Source organism: Ascaphus truei, chromosome 1 (genome assembly GCF_040206685.1).
Source record: "Ascaphus truei isolate aAscTru1 chromosome 1, aAscTru1.hap1, whole genome shotgun sequence".
Taxonomy (NCBI): Eukaryota; Metazoa; Chordata; class Amphibia; order Anura; family Ascaphidae; genus Ascaphus; species Ascaphus truei.
In genome coordinates this window covers 167,484,780-167,507,639 of record NC_134483.1, presented here as the reverse complement: position 1 = coordinate 167,507,639, position 22,860 = coordinate 167,484,780, and the positions used below count along the sequence as shown (strand labels likewise).

At 41.3% G+C, this 22,860-nt stretch overlaps 1 protein-coding gene across 2 annotated transcripts in view; it reads left to right on the top strand.

Annotated features, from left to right (window-relative positions):
• Positions 1-3,666: 3,666 nt before the first annotated feature.
• Positions 3,667-22,860, top strand: part of TRPM3 (transient receptor potential cation channel subfamily M member 3) — a 514,687-nt gene continuing 495,493 nt past the window's right edge. The window contains exon 1 of one of the 2 annotated variants that reach the window (XM_075597955.1): positions 3,667-4,055. In XM_075597955.1, the coding sequence (XP_075454070.1) occupies positions 3,966-4,055 (90 nt within the window). In that variant the 5' untranslated portion in view covers positions 3,667-3,965. The remainder of the gene's footprint in view (positions 4,056-22,860) is intronic. The other variant, XM_075597963.1, reaches the window with a different exon arrangement.

Sequence of the window (22,860 nt, the reverse complement as noted above, 5' to 3'; positions counted from 1 at the left end):
GCATGTTTGAAGGAGGATGGGAAGGTACCAGAGTAGAGGGAGGAGTTAAAAATGTGTGTGAAGGTAGGGATTATAGTAGGACCAAGAGGTTTTAGGAGATGGGAGGGAATGGGGTCAAGAGAGCAGGTGGTAGAGGGGGAAGAGCAGATCAACAGTGACACATCCTCCTCTGAGACAGTGGAAAAAGAGTCAAGGAAGGCAGGAGGCGAGTTAGGAAGAGGTGTAGGATGGGAGGAAGAAACAGAGGGGATGTTCTGACGTATGGATTCTACCTTTTCTTTAAAATAGTCAGCAAAGTCCTGGGTGGAGATGGAGGAAGAAGAGGCAGCTGAGGGTGGTTTGAGTAGAGCATCAAAGACAGAGAAGAGTCGGCGTGGGTTAGACTTGTGCTTTTTGATTAGAGAAGAAAAGTAGGCTAGTTTAGCTTGCGAGAGGGCAGAGTTGAAACAGGATAGCATAACTTTGTAGTAAAGAAAGTCTGCGAGAGTATGAGATTTCCTCCAGAGGCGTTCAGAGGAACGAGTGGAGGAACGCAGCATGCGCGTGTGGGAATTTAGCCAGGGTCTGGGGTTAGAAGGGCGAGGACGGCAGAGAGAAAGCGGGGCATGTAGATCAAGAGAGGAGGATAAGGCAGAGTTGTAGTTCCTGACCAGGTTATCAGGGTCTGTAGCAGAGCTGAGAGAGGAGAGGGAGGCGCGTAAATTGGAATCAAAGTCTGGTAGGGGAATAGAGCGCGGGTTTCCGCAGAACCGGCGGGGTAGATGGAGGTGGAGAAGTGGAGAAGCGAGATAGAGAGAATGAGATAAGGTGATGGTCAGAGAGAGGAAAGGGGGAAATGGAGAAATCGGAGAGAGAGAAGTTTTTAGTGAAAACCAGATCTAGGTAGTGGCCATCCTTGTGGGTGCTGGCTGCAGTCCACTGTTGAAGGCCAAAGAAGAGGTTAGAGAGAGAAAGCAGGAAGCCCAAGGGAGAGAGGGGTAATCAATGTGGCAAATGAAGTCCCCAAGGAGAAGAACAGGAGAGTCTGAGGAGAGAAAGAAAGAGAGCCAGGATTCAAAGTGAGAGAGAAAGGCAGAAGGGGGATGAGTAGAGGTAGGTGGGTGATAGATAACTGCCACGTGGACAGGGAGAGGTGAGAAGATCTGGACAGTGTGAGCCTCAAAGGAGGGAAAAACAAAAGAGGGAGGAATAGGAAGGGTTCGGTAACGGCAGAGAGAGGAGAGCAGGAGTCCCACACCTCCATCCCTGCCATCAGGACGCGGAGTGTGGGAGAAAGAAAGGCCACCATAAGAGAGGGCCTCTTCCAGAGCAGAGTCAGACTGAGTGAGCCAGGTCTCAGTTATAGCAAATAGGAGCAGAGAGTGAGTGAGAAAGAAGTCGTGCACAGAGAGGAACTTGTTAGAAAAGGAGCGAGCATTCCAAAGGGCACAGGAGAATGGGAGAGAGAAGGGAGGGTGACAGGGGATGGGTATGAGGTTAGAGGGGTTAACACCAGAAAGAGTAGAGGTTGCATTTGGCAGGCGAGGACGAGAGCATACAGAAATAAGGCAGGGAGATATCCCTGGATGGAGATATCCCCAGAAGCAAGGAGGAGAAGCACGGATAGAAAGAGAATGTGTGAGGAGGATTTGTAGGGGTGTGTTTTAGTGCAGGGGGTATAGCTGTGTAGTGTCAGAGGGCGCAGGTAAGAAAGGAGTTCGTTTGAACTGAGAAGTGGCAAAGGAAGAAGAGATGGAGATATATGAATAGAGTTAGAGACGTAAGGAGGCTGGTAGAAAGAAGTGCATAATTTGAGAAGAAGTGAGATCACAGCACATATAAATGGTAAAGGCAGCATCACAGCCGTAGTAAAGTGCTGAGATGTGCAGTCTGGTATAGATGATATCCTCCTTTCCAGCGTAGTTCAAATGCAGGTATCAGGGCCAGTTGGGCGTGTCCACTTCTTCACTTCTTTTGAACTTCCTTTTAAACTTCAGCTACTTACAATGGGCTACATTTAAACAGATGGTTTTTCTACCTAGATGGGTGTTCCCTGCCTAGGTGTCAAAGCTTAATTCAATTAAGGGTTGAATGAAGCAGGATTCAAAGATGGATTTTACCTAGCATATACAGTACTATAATACACACAGCAAATGGTTGAATGAAGCAAGATTCAAAGATGGATTTTACCTAGTATATACTATAATACACACAGCAAATGGTTGAATGAAGCAAGATTCAAAGATGAATTTTACCTAGCATATACTATAATACACACAGCAAATGGTTGAATGAAGCAGGATTCAAAGATGGATTTTACCTAGCATATACTATAATACACACAGGTACAGAAAGGGGGGTGATATGAGGGGGAGGGGTGAGGTGCACGGGGGTGATTTGAGGTGCAGGGGGGTGATGTGAGGTGCGGGGGTTGATGTGAGGTGCAGGGTGATGTGTGTGTGGGGGGGATGTGAGATGCAAGAGGGGGGGTAACCCCCACCAGTGCACAGGGAAGGGGGGGGGGCTGATTCATATGTTTGTCCTGAGCCCAGCGATTTCTGTTGGTGGCTCTGGCCTAATGGTTTTACACAAATGCATGGAAGAGACTCTAAATTACTACTAAATTGAAAGTTAGTCTCTCCGTCGCTGTGTGTGTGTCTCTGTGTCTCTGTGTCTCTCTCTCTCATCCGACCAGATTGTATCCAGTGGCGGATTTGGAATAATCTGCTCTGATTTTTTAGTACCCAATCCGCGGATGGATTTTGGAGGGGGCACCGAATTTGGTCTAAAAAATTCGTTAAAACTCAGGAAAGGGATTTGGACCAGTTTGCCCATCTCTACTGCTAGTTCTGTTGAACTATTATTGAGGTACATAATCAGAAATCTGTCAGATGGGTGTAAAGATGGATTTAAGAAACCCTCTAGATTGTAAATCCTCATAAGCAGGACCCTCTTTACCTTTTGTATCTGTTTGCACTTGTTTGACCTCCCTTGTATGTAACAGTTTTTTGTAATATACTGTACATAACTCCACTGTACCCTGCTTCGGAATATATTGGCGCTTTACAAATAATCGATAATAATAAATAACATATGGAAATTATTTAAATGATTACATTTATTCCCTTTCCTTGAAACTCTGTCATGCCATACCAATTGTGTTTGTTTTAAATGACAGCCGGAAAGAACAATGGATAATGTATCAATGTTTATTGCATATTGTTCCGTACATTCGATAAAGAGGAAATGCAGTACAGTACATATATTTATGCATACAACTATATCTGGAAAAAATGTAGATTTTACATTTTTTTTGTGCACAATTTTCCTTAACCTTTTTTCAACTTGGCCTCTCTGGCACTCAAGCGGTTAATGAGATACAATGCACGTCTCATTTGATGTTCTAAATGGATTCCAGCCACTTCACAATGGGAAACATCTACAAATATGAAAACAAATATAAAGCAAGCCAGAGTATTATGCAGCCAGAATAAATGGCATGTGTGTGTAAATACTGTGAAAAAAAAGAAAAAAAACAGCATGTGTAACTGGAAACAGTGAGAGAGAGAGAGAAGACGGGAGGGAGTGTGTGCGTGTGTGTGTGTGAGAGAGAGAGAGAGAGAGAGATAGAGGTAGGTAGGTTTTTGATGCAGGCTGCCCCTCTCCTTTAAAACAGTGCAACCCTCTCCTGAGCAGCAGGCTGATTGCTTGCATTCAGCCACATTTGGTATGCATGAGCACTGCTGCTCTACGACAGGAGGCTGTTTCTTTTTTTTTTTATTTTCTTAAGGAGGATCATTCAGGAGCTAAAGCAAATCTACTTTTCCAGTCTTCCAAGTTCCAGGGAGCATCAGCCGTACGGAATTGCTACAAAGCCGGCGTGGACTTGATGAGTATGGGATGTCACAACTGCCAGGGCTCTTTTGTTCTATAGAGGTTGACAAAGGTTTGAGGTTCATTTTCCCACTGGAATATTACAAAGGGTCATGAGTCAAACTGATGCTTCCCGGCCTCTAAACTGGACCATTCGTAAGCTGTGCCATGCCGCCTTTCTCCCTTCTGTCAGACTTCTTAAGGTATGGATGCAAAATGTTGCTTTGAATGTAAAGGAATAGCCTGTCACCTGAATATCTTATTACAGCTGTGTTTCACTCTTAAGTGTTATCATGCAAAAATATTCTTAACTTTGTTTGTCTGCGTTATGCAGCATTACCAAAAAAATGTATACAGTAAGCATATAACAAATGATTTGCTTTTCAGATTGGGCATTTCGAAGTAGGGTTAAAAAAAAAGAAAAACTGGCATGGAAAAGAGATCGATGCTATTGTGCTCTTTGGAAATTGCCTTTCACCCTGAATTATATAGGCAATGTATTTAAATCTCTGATTATATTCCATTTCTGAAGACGCAAGCTAATGGTATATGTCTTGAAACCCTTGTTTCTTTATTCCCATGGGACATTTATCATTTAGGATGTTAGGGAATCCACTCTAAGCGAACAAAAGATTGTCACGGTTGATAAAAGGATTATTTGCTGCTGTAGGTGGCTATTTAACCTACGGAGACATCAGATACGAACATTTTAATTCCTCAGGGATGTAGGGTTTAGATGAGACATTTGTTGAAAGGGTTAATCTTTGCTCTGCATTAAAAAGGCTCCAAAAGAAAGACATTAAGCGTATTTTATTATAAAGTAAGAAGGAGACCATATATACTAATAGAGCAGGCTGCAGCTATTCCATCTTACATGTGTTTCGCCATGTGTGACTGATAAAAATGTTAGGAGCCATGTCATGTAATGCATCATCTTACTTTAAATTGATTAAATCTGAGAAAAGTTATGTTGTTTGGAAACTTGCATCCTGTTACATTTTTGATAATGCTAGAAAATATAAAAACGGAAATGAGTAAATCAGGCCCCCTAGCATAACATGCTTTTGAAAATCAAATGCCCAAATTAAACAGCACCAATTAACTGATTTAATAGGGAAAATAAAGAATCAAGTACCTTTTCAAGTTGCAGAGTGTAAACATCTGGATATAATGTAGATTTGATTCACCCATCTCGTGAGAACAGTCTTCTAAAAATACAGTATCACTCTAGATGTAGTGTTGGTTATTAGTGTGGACAGGTTAACTCTATTCAGTTTACATGGTGAAATTAAGTTGTACATTTCTATACAAGAAAATTACCCTGTCACCCTATCAGATATACAGCTTGCTGCTTGACCCCATAAGTGTCAGAAGGATATTGAACACATTGCATAGCAGAAATGCTTCACAGGCCCTTCCTACCCTGAAGGAGTTGATATCACTGGAAATGATGAAATGTCTTCAGATAAGCTAGAGATCTACAGAACAGCAGCCAGAAGGAAAAAAAAAATACTGTACACCAGGTCTTTGACAGATGTCAGCATGATAATGACAAGAGACTATTCCAGTGTATGCATGCTCACGCTGAGGAATTAGAAGAGTGGGGGAAACAATGAGACGCAGTAATGAACATATACGCTAGAGCAGGGTGTCCCTGGAAGGGAAGCCTGCATGTGAGGAACAGAAAAGGAAATGATTACAGCAACCGAGCAAGTCCTACAGTACGTGGTGAAAAAGTCATTACACCAAGCAGAAATAACAATTACGGAACGGAGAGGCTCATTTACTATTGACAGAGTCTCTAAGGGAAAAAATATCTTAATTGCGCAGCTCGTATTAGCAAGCGTATATACCATACTGTATTAACCTTTTTCACAGAGAACAAATCCGTTTCACATTGTTGGTTTCATAGCTGCAGTTGTGTTAACCCATTTCGTTCTGGATCTGCACACGTCTTTTTTTGGCCTTTGGTGCTTGGGGTATGCATTGTGTCGCAGGATCCTCGTGATGGGGAAAAGAGCTTTATTAACCCTTTCGCTACTGGGGGCATTGCAAAGCTGCAAAAGGGTTAATGTATGGTAAACGTCAGAAGGGCTTTCTAGTCTGTATTATCTTTTTAACAATAACCATTTAGAGGGCCATGGCAGTCTCCTACAAAGTATGTTTGTGCACACATCAAATGTTTCCATTTTTTATGCGGACAGCAGTGTCAAATGTAAAATAAATTGCATTAAGTCAGTTCTCACCACCCTTGACCTGGGGGACTTTTGGACATTTAGAAAGACACACAGAACGTGTTAAATCCAAATATAATATTTTATTTCTGCCGCATCCTACCCAACTCCAATTACGCTATAACTGACCCATATAACAACTCCCTAAATCATTCAGCTAAGAGAAACATGTTCAAAATTCAAAGAGCAATCTTGCTAGTTACCCCTTAATTACTATTAGTTAGAGCAGTGTTTTTCAAACCTCTAATCATGACCAATGACCACATCAGCTTTTGGGAATAACTAGTGCACTTGCATCCAGATGAATGCCCTTACTTTGTGTCAGAAAATGGCCCATACATATATTTTCTTAGTTCTTCCTCTCCCCTTCTGTTCCTTATCTGTCCACCGGGTGTGCTGCTGTTTTCTGTATGCTCTGGGGTTCCTCTGTCTGTCTCCCCTTGGTGCACCTGTCCTCTGTTCTTATAGTTTCGTGTTCCTCCTTTGCCTTTGTTTTGTGTCCAGACTCCTTATGCCCATGCTTCTATTCCTGTTCCGTGTGGAGTCCTGTACTTATTAAAGGCCCTTGCTAGTAATCTGGTTTTTCCCCATTATTTCCTGCTCCCTAGTGTAAGTTCCTGCTCCCTAGTCTCAGTTCCTGCTCCCCTGTTAAGCTCCTGCCTTCCTGTTGCCGACCCATGCCTGGACCCCGACAATCCTTGCTTGCTGCCTGCCACTGAGCCCTGCCTGTGACCCGACGATCCTGCTTGCCGCCTGCCACCAACCTGACCCCGTGATCCCAACAACCCACGCTGCCTGCTGATCCGGTCACCAAGGTCCTACTCGCTCCAGGAGTTTCCCCCATTACACTTTGCACATGAATAGTATGTTAGGTGGCAGTCTCAGAACCCTGGTGTGGCCATGGGACATGGGGAGGTTTTAAGAACACTAAGTTAGAGCATTCCCTCTAATGATGCAGAAGTTACACAGATCTATTTCACATAATCATCTACCCACCTGCTCAGCTATGCATTTAGAAAGCATGGAACAACAAAACAATTACTCCATCACCCTGCTTTCACCAAAACACTTAGGCCTATACTTACTAAGCAATACTATGCCATGAGACTTTCTGACCCTGAAACAACTCATACAGACCATTAACTTGTCGACCATAAGATGCCTTCCAGCACTGTAAGGTGTCTTCTGGCGTACCACTCCTTAGTAAATATGGGCCTTAATATCTCTGCATACATTGAGGTTCTAGCACATTCCCCATAGGGTGGTGTGAGTAATAACAGCAAGGGACTTTTCATGTTTCTGCAAAATGCTATGTATGCATACTTAATGTATCTGGGTCTATATATATATACAGCACCGACAATGTTTATTCGACTAAAAACCGCACGGCTGGATGCGTGGCGGCAGCGTGGAGAAGCGCTGGGAAGCGGCTCGTTCGCGTGACGTCGGTGACGTCACAGTGACGTCGGTGACGTCACAGTGACGTGCGCGCCCGGCTTCCCCGGCTTCCCCGACTCCCCTGAAGGTTTGAAATGAGGTAAGCGGGGGAGCGGGGATGCAGAGGGGCACAGCAGGAGCCGCTAGGGGGTCGGGAAGGTATTTAAATTGCGCGCCGATTGGAGGGGGGGGAAACGGAGGGGACGCGGCTGGATGCGGCTGGCGCACTGACTATTCTCAGCACCAGCCGGAGTAAGTCCTGGTCAACCGGCGGCTTTTGCTTCAATAAACATTGTCGGTACTGTATGTGTGTGTGTGTGTGTGTGTGTGTGTGCGTGCGTGTGTGTGTGCATGCGTGTGGTTATACAGTATATATAGATGTATTGCCCCACCCTCTGGGAGATTACGCTATTACACAGTGTCATGTGCTGGTTACCTGCTTGTTCGCAGAAGCTCTGAATTTCCTCCATTGTTTGTGGGGAAGACAGGACAGGCTTTAGGGGTGATGGTTGGTTCTTTCTCACTGGTGCTGCACCTCCATCTCCAGCAGAATCCAGTAGCACTGTATGCATTCCCTGCAGGAGAACCCTCTTCTAATACTCCCCCTGGTTCATTGCTGTCTCAGGCCGGATATATATAAAACTGGAACGCTTTATTTCTTAACTACGAATACAGCATATAAGTGAATATGCCCTCTCACTCCAGCTTCTGGATGGTCCCTGGTATCAACCCCCAGGCTAGGGCCCAAGAGTCTATCCTTGCTCTTCCCTCATCCCCTTGTGGGATGAGGGGTAGTAGTCCCACTCCCCTAAGGGAGGGGATGGAAGGTGGTCAGAGCCCTGACTCCAAACTCCCAGCAGTAACTCTCTCATGATAGAGAACATCCTCTAAATTTGGCTGTGCAGCCCCTTAAGTACTTGGTGGGAGGGTCGAAGGTCTGAGCCCTTGATTGGGCAGTACATAGGCCTTAGCCCACCGCCTCTGTCACTCAAGGGAGCTGCTTACTGCAGGGAAAAACCTGGATTAACCCTAACACTGCGTGCACTGGTACCAGGGCTTATGTGTTAGGCAGGGCAGATTAGTAGCCAAAAATATATATATATATACTTGATATGTATATGTATATACAGCTCAACCCCGATATAGTGCAGAGTGCAGTCCTCGGGGGCCACTCAATCCAACCGGGGTCGCGCTAATTGTTTTTAAAAATGCCCGCTGCGTGCCCTATCGGGAGGAGGGGGGAGGAGGTGGAGTGAGGCGCTGGGAGCCCTACACGATCCCCCAGCAGCCACCGTACTTCCCCCAACAGCTCCGCACCAATCCCCCCAGCAGCTCCGCACCAATCCCCCCAGCAGCTCCGCACCGATCCCGAAACGTGTTATCTTCTGTGGCTCTGGGGCCAGTGTAAAAATATATACCTTCTAACTTTGCCTCTCCTGCCCTAGCTGCATTGTTTTTCCCTGGATGCCAAAAAGTGTGTGCAGTGTGCTGTGTGTGCTGTGTGCAGTGAGTGTGTGCTGTGTGCAGTGTGCAGTGTGCAGTGTGCAGTGTGCAGTGTGCAGTGTGCAGTGTGCAGTGTGCAGTTTGCAGTGTGCAAAAAAAATATATAGATTTTTTTTAAATATTCGGGGTTCACACTCAAACCGCGTTATAGCGGTATATTGCGCTATAACAGGGTTGAGCTGTATATATATATATATATATATATATATATATATATATATATATATATATATATCATTACATTTTAAGTTATGATGGGTGAAAAAGGCAACAAAAAACCTCCATGGTTAGCATATAGCCAATAAAGAATATCACTTGTGAGCACATTCACATGTCTTAGAAAGGTCTGCATCCCTGCCTTTCATGCTGTGTCCCATGCTGTGCTTAAAATCTGTGTGAACAGCGATGTATCTGCTTAAATGGGCTCCATGTGTATGGATATTCCAGGTAAAAGGTGACATATTGCATGTCATTTCCCAGAATCCCTTGCTGCATTGGAGCACTGTACGCTAGGTGATAATGGTGATAAAGCCGCTTTACTTCAAGTAAAGGTTTTTGTCACGCATGCGCGATTGCAGGGGGACCTCTCCTCCGGATGAATTTACATTGCACATGTCCACCGCAGCCTCCAGTTCCAAGATGGAGACTGAACAGATTCAAAATGGTTTTATCTACTGATTAGAATTTTCAATTAGACGAGGCTGACAGGTATTTGGGCTTTTAATCTTTTGCTGATTGTTATTGTGTTAATCAACACTCATGCACCTGGGGGTGGAAGTATATTAGTATGGGCATGTCATTCCTTCACTGCACTTCCCTGACGAAGGTCCCGTTTGTGGGTCCAAAACGTTGGTGATTTGTATTTTACTTTTCTAGAATATATGTTCTACAAATCAAAACCTGAGTGCTGTCTGCTGATTCCTGTGCGAGCGGTATCGTATGTTTATCTACTTATTATGGGACAGGCACCTACCCTATTGTGATACATTGGAGTGCCGGCTGTGTGTGTCTCTCTCTCTATGTGTCTTTCTCTCTGTGTGTCTCTTTCTGTGTGTGACTCTCTGTGTGTCTCTCTCTCTCTCTCTCTCTCTCTCTCTCTCGATCTTTGTAGGGTGGACACATTTGTTGAACATCACGTTAGTCTAGTTGAGTTTCATATGAAGGCCCACCTTCTTATTTGCTTGAGAGAGTTCTCTGATTTGTTGCTGGAGGTCTTCGGGACCTTGTGTTTATCCATTTTTTTAAATCCTACTTATTCTTTAGGTTGTCCAAAGACCATGAGATGTTGCAGCCAACTAGTGAGGACATAGTTCTTGAGGTCTTCTTTGCCTCCTTTCTAATGAATGGGAATAACTATGGCATTGATTCAGTGTTCTGAAGTTTTCCTGTTCTCTACAGTATGGAGCAAAGAGTTGTGCAAGGATTTTATGTACTTCTTCCCCAGATTCTTTTGCTATCTTCGAAAGTCTTTTTCACCATAGTGCAGCAAATTTAATCTTCAGTCATACGCTTGTGGATCGCCTCTTACAGCTCTGTGTATGTGTATATATATATATATATATACAGTAGAGGCAACTCTTATTCTAACAAAAACCAGTGGCAATTCCCCCAAAAAAACAAGAAACACCCAGGTACATTCTGAATACATGCCTTAAACTTTCCTTAAACTAGCCCCAGCATTTCTGCATTGATTAATGGCCTATCAGATTAACAGCGGGGGTCCCTGGCAGTCCCATTCAAACTGAATTGGACTGCCAGGGATCCCTGCTGTGTTAATCCTATGGGTCGTTAGTCAATGCAGAAATGCCTTAAACGTGCCTCAAACTAGCCCAGAACATACCCAGCACATACCCAGCACATACCCAGAATGTAACCCGGCTAGTTTACAGCAAATGTTAGAATAAACGTTGCCTCTACTGTATTACAGTACACACACAGTGTGTGTATATATATAGATATATATTGCTTTCACTCTGGGTGTCTTTCACCATATCGCTGCTGGCTATACTTTGATTTACATTTCTGTCTGTATACTTATACTTTTTATATATATATATGTTTTACTGTGATTTTAATTGTGCAAAAAGTGGTGTGAGATAGAGGCGCTAACCACCCTATCAGTGCTAACTCAATCTATTAAATAGTGACTTATAGTGATAAAAAATGTGGAATTAAGTGCATATAACAATCACTTGCAAGTGCAAATAAACAAATGTTCAGTGTTGTTCAGTGTTAACCCCCTGCTTCTACCCTCTGGTGGGGTTGCTTTCACTCTTCCCCAAATAGTAGAACTGGTTGTCTCATGATCCAGGGGGAGCATAGGGGAAAAAAACACAAGAAAAAAACTAAGTGTAGAGGAACAACACATGTGAAATTAGTTCCCTAGTGAATCTTGGCTCCTATGCCTTATCTACTCACAGGAGACAAGAGGTTTTCAAGCAGTTTAGACCACTCTGGGTTGTGGATGTGATACTTGTACAGGCTCCGTCACTTTCAAGGTTGGACCCTCAGCGAGAGCAAGAGAGTGCACACATAACACAGATCATATGGTATAAAACGTAGAAAGGGGGGGGGGGGTTGTGTGGCCCCAAGAACTCGACAAGGCACCAGGAAGAGGGTTTGCTTATACTTGTTCACTGATTGATATCTGATATCTGCATATGTTCTGTGTCTTTCACAATATTCTTGTATCTACATTCAGTGGTTGATATTTGATATCTGCTTATGTGATTTGCCCTCTTTAGACTTTAGATTTATATCATTAGCTGAGTGTGGGATCATTTGACAGTGAGGAGGGAAGGCTTAGGGAAGTACCTCTGGGACCCTTTGGGACCAGGGGGAATGGGCCAGATGAAGAGGTCACCCCTCGAAACGTCGCCCCCCTAGTTTGCTTTCCTTTTTCCATTTTTGTGATTTTTTGCTTTTTTTGTGTGTTTTTTTCCCCTTCTCCTTCTTTCCCCTCTACCCCCTATATTTTCATTTCCTCTATGGTGATATTTATTCTTGCATTGGCGTATTGGCTATTGTTGCTATATTTTCAGTTTATTATTAGTGTCATTAAATTATTCATTTGCCCTACACTGGTATTCGCTTATATCTGTAGCTGTGAGACAGAGAGTGCTGGTACTATTTTTTGGATATGGTATAAAACGATATTTATAAATCTTTAAAATGCACACTTACAGTGTAGCCAACATAAAACAGCATATGTGCCAAGTAAGCTGATAGTAACGACCAGAAGGACAGAACACGTTGTCTCTCACCACATCAACTCCGTCAGGGGCTCCAGCTGGATCGCACGGTCACACGGGCGCCTGCTGGTGACGTCCCTCCAGCTCCAGTGGTAGAGCGGAGACGTCACTTCCGACTCAGCGATCACGATGGATGCAGGGTATGGAAACGTCTTCCTCCACGGTCTCATCACAATCTGGGTGGTACCACTCCAAAGAGTATATATATATAACATTAAACATTTCCACAGATTAGAAAAATGGCTTACGTCTCAATACGTCACATCATTTAAGGGTCAGCTATTTGTGAGAATTGGTGGGGGCTAATTTCTGCTAAGAGCGACTGCACAAACATCCTTCTTGCACGCATCTTTCATACTGCATTTACTCAGAATGGCAAAATGGACAAAATGGTTGCTATGGTCAAAATGGGTGATTTGGGATCTTTTCCTTGTGGTTGACTCACGGCCCTTGGTGACCTCCCACCTTCCTCATATCCTCATATCCAGTCCTCTCAGTCCCCCCATATCCTTAAGAGACAGTCTATTTAAAGAACAGTTAACCATTTCATAGTCCTGCTGGACCAAGATGTCCAAGTTGTGCATAACTTCATTCCTTTCCTTTCCGGCCATTATATCAGCCCAGTTGATTTCTTCTTCCGTCTCTTCTTCTGGGGGACTGCCGACATCTTCATCACCGAAAAGAGGCATAGCGTCAGTGGGGATTGCAACTCACTTCTGGATCAGAGTTTACTGCACGTAACACATACATAGAGAGTAATGAGTAGGACAGACACACATACAAAAGCATTCGCTAGCTTCGCTCAAAGCAAATCAATCCAACCACCAAGTCCCAATGGTTCCTGAATCCTGGATAAATACACAACATTGCGCTTTAACTAGGGCGCATACATACCCCTCCCTTTGAGGCTAAAATATAGTTTAGAGCTATTCCATTCTGTAGGGCCATTAATCTAAACTAAACCTATTCTTGGTTAAATGAGTAAATGGCTGTGGTTGTATGATCTAACCTGTCATACAGTAACCCAACTCCTACATTTGGGAATAAGTTCCCCGAAACTTGTTCTTCCCATAGACTACTTTTTAGCACTTGTGTATTGGGTGTCTCTCTTTTGTTTCCAACTCTACCTGTGAGCAATTAACATAACCGTGTGTTTGACTGATAAAACATCCTCCCACAGGGATATCATTCTGCAGGAAGATTCTATTAATCTATAAATCCAAACAAAATAAACAGAGTTAAACAAATAATACCTTATATTATTTTTGTCATCCTCATGGGACGCCACTTACACAAACATAATGGAGCATACATTGTAACTGAAAAATAATAAAAACCTGTAAAAATTCAAAGTTCGTGTGTTGAGGCCTGGACTTTTACCGGTGACCTTTCTCCCTTAATGATTAGTGGTCAGGGAGTCCTATGCCCATCAAAACACTAATTTGCAGGCGCTCTGTCTTTGTCTTTATTAGCTGTTTGTGCCGAGGCTGGCACTATTTTGACGTGCGTGATGTGTATCCATGATGATAATTAAGCAAACTTTTACTGCAGTGCTGGTGGTGAGTATTATTTAAATGGCCTTTTCATCTGGGATGAAGAGTGTGCTTGCGTAGAAAATGCTTGACCATTAACCCGTCTTGCGTAGGTGCACTTTCAGCTTTGACTTGTGCCTAGAGAGACTCAAAAAATATATTAGTTGCAGGGAATACTTATCAGTTATTTTATTACCGATAACATGGTCCTTAATTCGTACCTTTGAACTACTGATAGTCATAAGTCATCCCATAAGTGTCTCATAGGGAGATAATTTATACCTAGAAATAAATTCTTGTATTAATATGGTTACTACTGTCTTAGCATCTGCATATAAACAGAGGTATCCCCTATTAACGCTCCTCAAATTTCAAACTAAGCAACCAATGTGGACTTGACTTCACTGCAATCCAAGTTCCTAAGACTTGGTACCTCAGCCTGTGCCAAACCAATTGCTTCCATAATCAACTCTATCCTGTATGCAGGCCATATCCCTAAGAAATGGAAAACTGTCAGAGTTGTCCCAATCATCAAAAATGGGGACAAAAACACTGTCTCAAACTACAGATCAATCTCTCTTCTTCCAATACACACTTGCTGTCATTCATACCTAACTGCCATCTGCCATCTCCTCTGATGCAAATGGTGTCAACCTTTTAGTAATTTAATACTAACTAACCTTAAAACTCGCCCCACAAATCAAGCATTCCAACAGCCTGCACTCATGGCTATTGTCCCACACCCACAGTCACTCCTGGCTTTCACCTCAAACACTCCACTGTAACTATTCTGCTAAAAATGTGAAATGCCTTGTATATGATGTATACCTTGCTCACTTATGCAACTGCACTTGCAACAATGCATTTCCTGTCCTTTAACTATATGCCCAGGACACACCCAAAATCCAATAAATGGTTACAAAATTATAGTTTGCAGATATGATATATCGAAGGGAATATGTATATAAGGCGCCTAACATAGAACATGAATTAAAAGGATATAAACAGCCGAGCCTGTTGAATGTGCAGATCTCGAGTGGTCTCTAGGTGAAGTGCTGAGTGCTTCAAAAGAATAAAAACAGTGCATAGCATAATACTGTAGGATAACGTGACAAACAAAACATATAACGCATATGACAAACAGCTGAAGTGATTAACAGGTGAAAAATAAATAAAATGAGCATTTCATAAAAAACAACAACATGTAATGGACATATAAAAAATAAAAAATGGTATATAAAACAAATGTAATAGGTCAGACTGATACTCTGCTGCAATGGTCGAAATGCCAACTCACCAGATGGATGATAGGGGCAAGCAGTGGATATATTCGAGAGTATACCCTCTTCTCAGTGGCTAACTGTAGCTGGACCCGTTGATCCTCCGTTTGTGGAGAGTTGCACACACCAGCTGATGTTGATAGTCTGTAGCTTGTCCGCGAACAACGGCAGCAGATTCGCCTAAATCTTGGCAATAATTTCACAATCCGTGTTAGCAGATTCCACACAGCAGTCAGTGGGGAGGGGAAAAAAATCAAAGTTTCTGCAGTGTGCTCAGCGTGACCACCCTACGCGTTTCACAAGCGCTGCTTCCTTCCTCAGGGGTATAATTATTCTGTCCCAAAATGTCCTTTTTGTAGATAGTTGATTAGAAATAATGACTTTCACCTTATAAGTCCTGCACATGCGCACTCGCAGGTGATAGCATCCTGCTTGGCGCAACAATATGAGGCGCAACAATATGAAAATGAAATTAACTCAGCTGATAAACAATACATACAAATACCTAAACAGACTTTTACATATAACGAAAAAACGAATAATTACTATAGAGAATACAGTGACGGGTAATAACATGTGACATATTTAAATACATATGCTGCAATAAATATATTTTAATCAATTTATTAATAAATAGTAATTTTTAATACAGGCATAGGTGTTCTCTTCAGTGCGGCCATTAGGGAGCTTTCTTTCTTTCCTGTGTTCTGCATAGGACTCCACACTAATTGTTTGTAACTCTTTGCGAAGTGCCGAGCACACCGACAGATTTTACTTTTAAAGACACTCCGACTTAAAAAAATAATTTTCAAAGCTCTTATTTTTTTTTACGGACAAACAGCCAGCTTGTTCCAGGCATTTCGCCAAAAACCTTGAGCAGTACATATAGCAGATAACGGGTTTCGCCGTCCTACACATATTAATTGCTGGATTAATCCGTCGTGCAGGGGATTGGAACATTAGTTTAATGTTAAAAATGAAGCTTCCTACACAGTCCTAAAATTGCATTTTGTATGGCCTTTCAAAAATAAAATAATGGGACTTTTATATAGACGAGGTTAGATGACTTTTAAACACACACACAGACTCCCACAAGCTCATGCTATGTCCCTCCACAATATCACAAAGATACACGCTTTCCTCTATTGCTCAACTGTTAAGCTCTGATTCTCCTCAGCACAGGGACTCTTCTTCCTTAATGTTTATTTTATGTCTGGATCACTTATTCCATAACCTATTACCATTTACCATATGCTACCTATATGATTACCACGTGCACCACTCTTGTGAAGCACTATGCACATTAATGGTGCTATATATATATACAATATATAATTCAAACAGTGCTTGTGAGCTTTTACCAGCATTTTTAAACAAAAACATTCCCAAACATATCTTAATCCTGTAGAAATAAAATTGAAATATGTTATCTTAATGGTTACACACAATACAGGACACACAACACAAAAACGTCTCTCATACACAGCCAACCAACTTCACAGATATAACAAACAGACAAGATAACAGTTCTACATTACATTGTTCTTATAAATAAACTGCTTAAGCACAGAGCTAGTTCATTTTAATGTGAATTCTGCACATTCTTTAAACTGGAAGGGAGAGGCTATGCCCCTCCTTTCGTTAAGATAGAAATATAGCAAACGGAAAGAATGTGTCCGGTTTAAAAAGTATTTGCCTGGCCATGACAAATAAACCTTTCAAACAATCACCAGGAACAGAGCTGAATATACTCGTTCCTTTCCGCTGTGATGTATTTCTATAATTGGTGTACACCTTTTAAAACCTTTTAAAAATTTAGATTTCATCATGAGCAACTAATATTCATATTTTTGTAAATATCTGCAAATTCATGGATGGCGACCTATACACATATGATAATCAGCATAACCCACAGTATCTTTCACACAAGAAATCATTCAGGAAAAAAATCATCAGGGTTTCAAACAAACTTTTTACGTAAGGTAGGGTGTTTTTTTTTTTTACAGGGACTTGCACTCTGAGCCCCCACGGGCGAAGCAGCAGTTCCCTGCTTCTGACTCTGATAGGGGCACTTTCTCTGCCAATGACCAAAATTACCACAGTTAAAACAGGCACAATTATTCTGAGCTATTCTTCCTGATTGATTTCTGGGACCAGCATAAGATCTCTGTCTATTCTGCCCTCTGCCTTGTATCCTACCTATGTGTTGTCCATTATCAAAATACATTGCCTTATTCTCTTGCCGAGAACAACCTGCTGCATGATCTACAAAAGGGTCACAATAATAATCACCAGCCGTCTGAGCAACAAATTCCTCAGGAGTCTGACTAGGTTTACACTTGCATTTAAAAACTTGTATATTCCTAGGCTTCCCTCCAGAGTCCTTCTTACTCATGTAAGCACCTTTAGTAGTTTATAGAAAAACAGATAAATTATGACAAATAATTAAAGATAAGTAATAATACAATTCTTATACTTTACACAATATACAATGGTCGTTCACACAGATCAGAGGTGACAATCCAGTCGTGCACAAAATTTTCTGGACTTGAACCAACAACATTTTGTGAAAGGACTCTAACCCAATTCACAGTCACAATTTAGGTTACTGAATTCCCAGAGGAGGGTGAGAAAATTTAAAAATCAATTACATTTACTCACCGCCTTTGTGAATTTTCACTTCTGGACACAAAAACTGAAAGAAACCTTTTCCCTGCCAATGAGCTGGAGGCTTCTGTGACTGCATTCGAACATACAGCACCTCACTTCTGTAGACTCCCCGGGAAGCTTTATTCACGCACTGGCACTGTTATCTCCAATCTGATAAATGTACAGGCCCGGGAAAACGAAAGAACCGACACCCAGACAGTGTTTCAATCCGTCCGCCTCAGTTTATTAAGCATAGGGTAAAGATTTTTATACAGAAAAAAGAAAGGTTTGGTTAGAGGCGTAACGTAGGTGTAACCTGGGTGTGGCTTGGGTGTGGCTTAAATTAGAGGCGTGATTTATGGGCAGGACATATTAGTGGAATGATTTTGGGGCGTATTTCTCCCAATACAGCCACTGTCTGAATACATAGCCCATTCATTGTCAGTTAATCAAAAACCTTGAATTTCTCTAGTAACTTTGTTAGACGATTTTACCTCTCTCAGAGAACCAGTCTATTGTTTATTAAAAAAGCAGGAAGCTGACAGCATAAAAATTATCTTAGCGAAATCCTAAGGAAAGAGGAAATGTAATTTTGGCAGAAGCTGAATACATTAGAAATTATATTTCAGCAAAAGGCTGACTACAGAATCTTAACAGGTTATGAACAGACAAAATGGATGGTTTAACACAAATTCAGTTTCTGGCCTTATCTACAGTCCCCAACAGAGAGGCACTTCCTATATACTGCTTTATATACCGATATACACCTCCCCCTCCAAACAAACCCTTTTTACAACATGTGGAGAGACACTTTTGTTAAAAAAAAGCTGTGTGTGCTGTGCACGCGTATAGTAAGTGAAACTTCTTTGTGTGTTGTCAGCAACATATAACGTAACAATAATATTATCACTGCTTAGAGCATGAGTAAATTTGATTGGCGGGGTCATGTTTTTTGAATGAGTCTGCTTAAAGCATGAGTAAATTTGATTGGCGGGGTCATGTTTATTGGCAGCCGTGCAGTGGCAGCAGTACCGGCATCATGGATGTTGAGCGGGTGGGGCGAGCGGCGCCGGTGGTGCTACCACCGCATGTGATTTTTAGGTTAGCAGGGCGGGTGGGAGAAGGTAGGAGCATGTCAGTGTTGGGGTCGGGCTGAGCCAGAACACAGCCCGGCCTCAACTGCCAGCACTTACTTCATGACGTCACATCCATTTCATTTTCTGCCTCCACAATGCATTTTTGTCCTATTACGAATGAGGTGCCACTAAAGAAGTTTCACTTCAAAAAGCAACATACCTGAGATATCTGGGTGATATGCTAATTTATATATGCAAAGTATATTTAAATAAGTTCAATTAGCTTATCCCAGGGTTCTAAGGTGTGCTTCTTTTTGTGCACAAGTGTCTGTTGTCTAAAGGTGTGTTTGGGGAGATACATACAGTATAGCACTTGGGAATACAAAATAGGACCCCCTCTCCCCCCCCCCCCCTCCTTCACCTGAATAGCCTTTAGTATATATGCGATGGTGGGGGTGAACACCTCTGTTGCATATAATTATCACTAACGTCTGAGGGAAATATGACCATTCCATTAATTAAGGTGTAACACTGGGTTAACGTTGCGATATTTGCTTTAGTGAATTGGTTAATCATAACATTAATTTAAGTTAAATAGCTTAACGGACCTTAGTGAATCAGTCTCTGGTTATGACTACAGAATGAAAAATGGTATGAAGATTCTTCTATTAACAGATGGATTGTATTATATATCCTACAACACAGAGTAAATATCAGTAAAGACAGCTATATTGTAGTGAACTCCTTTTACTGCACTCGGTATTAGAGTGCTGGAGGAATAGGGAACTGTGTGCAATAAATATGATTTGACACTTAGAACGCACCATTGGTAATGCACATGCTTGAAATTACTTCTTTTATTATGGAATCATTCTTTTTTTCCCCTCAACATTTTTAAAGTTACTACAGAGGCATCTAATACCAAATGTACATTTACATTTTTAGCAATATGATTATTTTAATACCAATAGTTCTGTTTCTTTTATTATTATGTTTCCCCCTCTTCACTTTAACAGACGGCATCATGTAAGACAGCCGTTCGCAGCAGCTTCCAACTATCCTATCATGTGCAGTAATTTAATACCCTGCAGTAGTTACATGGCCTGGGATGTAGATGAAAGTATGGAATTAAAGCACAGGCATGGATTTTCTGTTCTACAAGTAATCCCAGTTCTTCCTCACTATGTTGAGCTGATGCAGTGAGACAACACATCCTTCTCGGTTACCTGGATTGATAGGAGATACAATGCTTGACGTGCTGGGATGATTTATTCTTACTTGGGATAGGATCATTTACAGATGTTGCCAGTCTGGATCTTATTCAACTCTTATTTTCCGTGCATTTCTTCTGGGCACGCATATCCATTATAACCTACTTCCGTAATACCCTCATGTTACCAAATGGACCTATAATCCTACTTTATTAGTTTTTTTTTTCATATTCTAGCAGACAAAGACATATTGAAGAGATTGACTGTAGTTAAAATTTGATGGAGAACTTAAATAATAACTGGATGATGGTAATATTGTGCTCACATCTTGGTCAGTTTCTGGGGGTATGTATCATTTTACTCCCGTATAGATTGCATTTGTGAAGATGTGATTGGGCAGTCACAGAGAAACATACAGACAAAGATATAAGTATATATTGGATATGTGATGGGTGGCAGCTGAAAGATGATATTTTTTTTCTTGACACGTCTTTGTGATCTCAGATAACCTGATGAAACTGAGCCACAAGTAGCAAAAACGAGGTCACTGTGGTGAGTGAAAACAAATCTGTTTGGTCGTCAACATTCCTGCTATTTTAATTGTTTTCTTTTGAACACAACTCACAAATTGTTCAAACATTCGGGCAAAGGCGTTTTGTTGATTCACAGGGTTGACAGTGCATACTTTTTAAATATTTATGTTCATGTTGGTAAAACTCTACAAGTTTCATCCATATTTGCCAAAACCAATAGTCTGTAATATTCACCAACATTTTACCAGAAGGTATATCTTTTACATTTCTTTTGGTCAGAGACAGTGAATTGGCTCCAGTAGACTTCATGGTCCATAAAGTAAATGCATACTGTATATTTTGGGGTTGTTGCTGCTTTAATTGATTTACAGCAGTAATATGTTATGTACTGTTGATGAAGTTCTGAATCTTCCATAGCTGGACTTGCCTGATAGGAAACCTATATTTGTGATGCATTTGACATGGTAAGTTGAGTCAGTTACAGCATTTATTAGAATTTATTTTACTATTTGCAGTTTTACTTGGTTTATTGTTGGTTTTACATGTAAGACATTCATTTATAAAAATGTTCCTGTATTTTTCTGTACTCTTCTTTTTCAGAGAGCTCTGACAGATATTTGCAGTTTAAAATATTCACAGAAGTGATTTAAAGCAGCAAAACGTGAAATCTTATGGTTTTTTTTAAAATAAATCAGTTCTATATTATTAGATCATACTTACTGCATTTTCTTTTTTTTATTCAACACTTAATGTCATTTTTAACGAGTTTACAAGCATCCTGTGATTTCTATAGCAGGCTTTAGCTCACCACCCAAGCAATGCAAGATCTTTGTAACACTTTCCTATTTGTGATAATTTGTTGCCAATATTCCCAGCAGTTTGTGCTGCAAACTGTAACAATAATAATAATAATAATAATAATAATAATAATAATAACTTTATTTATATAGTTCTTTTCTCCCAATGGGACTCAAAGCACCTCATATAAACAAAAAGGGAAAAAGAAGAAAACATTTAAGGTTCTAAACAAGACCAAACACAAGGAAATATATAATACAGGATTGGACGGTACTGTAGCTATTAAATGTCAGACAGGTTGTTGTTCGTTAATTAAATGTCTGGTCAATCAGATAGGTAGGCCTGTTTTTATAGATTTCCATAGAGGGGGAACAGTGTACAAGGCTGGCCGTTCGAAAGAGGGGGAACAGTGTGGCTAAAAGCTCGAGCCCCAATGAAGTAATTGAGGAGATTCTGGGAACTGTTAGGGGTCTTTTACCTGCAGAACAAAGTGAGCGAATGGGAGTTTAGGGAACTAGAAGCTCTTTCAGATAGCTGGGACTCTGGTCATGTAGTGCTTTGAATGTCAATAAGCCAATCTTGAAATAATAGATAATGTCACCTTGGTAATATATGATGCAATGTATCTGCGGAGCTACAAATAACTGAAGCAGCCATTATGTTAGTCACACAATCAGGATTTTGACAGATTTATAAAAGGCATTCCAAACGATTGCCAGCTTAGGTAAGAATATAGAATTATATATTGTCACGTGCTTTACATATACAAAGGGGAAAAAAGGGGGAATGTAGTATTGCTGCCTTAAGAACCAAGATTAATTAATGATGACGTAGGTTGACATAACACTCATTATGAGGATATATCAGATTTATCAATTCATTGGTCAGCTAGAATGTAATGTGCAGAGGGGAAAAGATTATTATTATGTTATTGTATATTTAGTTTATGTGTGACAGAATATAGCTGCATTACTGCACTCTGCATTATCTAATTTTACCATGCCACTGGCATAGTGATTTCCTAAGAACTTTGAAGCCAGTGCCTTCAAATGAAGGATCTCTACAGGGAACGGAGCAATATAAGAGCTAAAGCAAGTAATAGTATAAGTGATATTGAGGCTACAAATCATGTGTTTTGGTTGACTCACTTTTTAAAGGATGAGTCACCCAAAGTATATATTTAAACTCTTAAACTTCTCACTTGCTTGAGTTGTCTGGTTTGCAGCCCACGGCTGAATGGAGAATGTTTTCGTTTGTGGAAGTGATAAGTGCTATGTCCATGAGGAAATCTACAGCCCACTGAATTAGAGCTGGTACAGACATACTTCTGGAAGGCCTGTACTACTTATGATTCCCTGGGAGCCTTGTTTGACCTCAGAAATCTTTTTTGTTATGTCAAAGCCTGAATAGTGCCATTAGTTTTATAGCTATGTGTTTTACTTGTCCCTTCTATATGCGATTAGAATCAGACAGCGCATTGTGTGCCAGTAACTGACAATGCAGG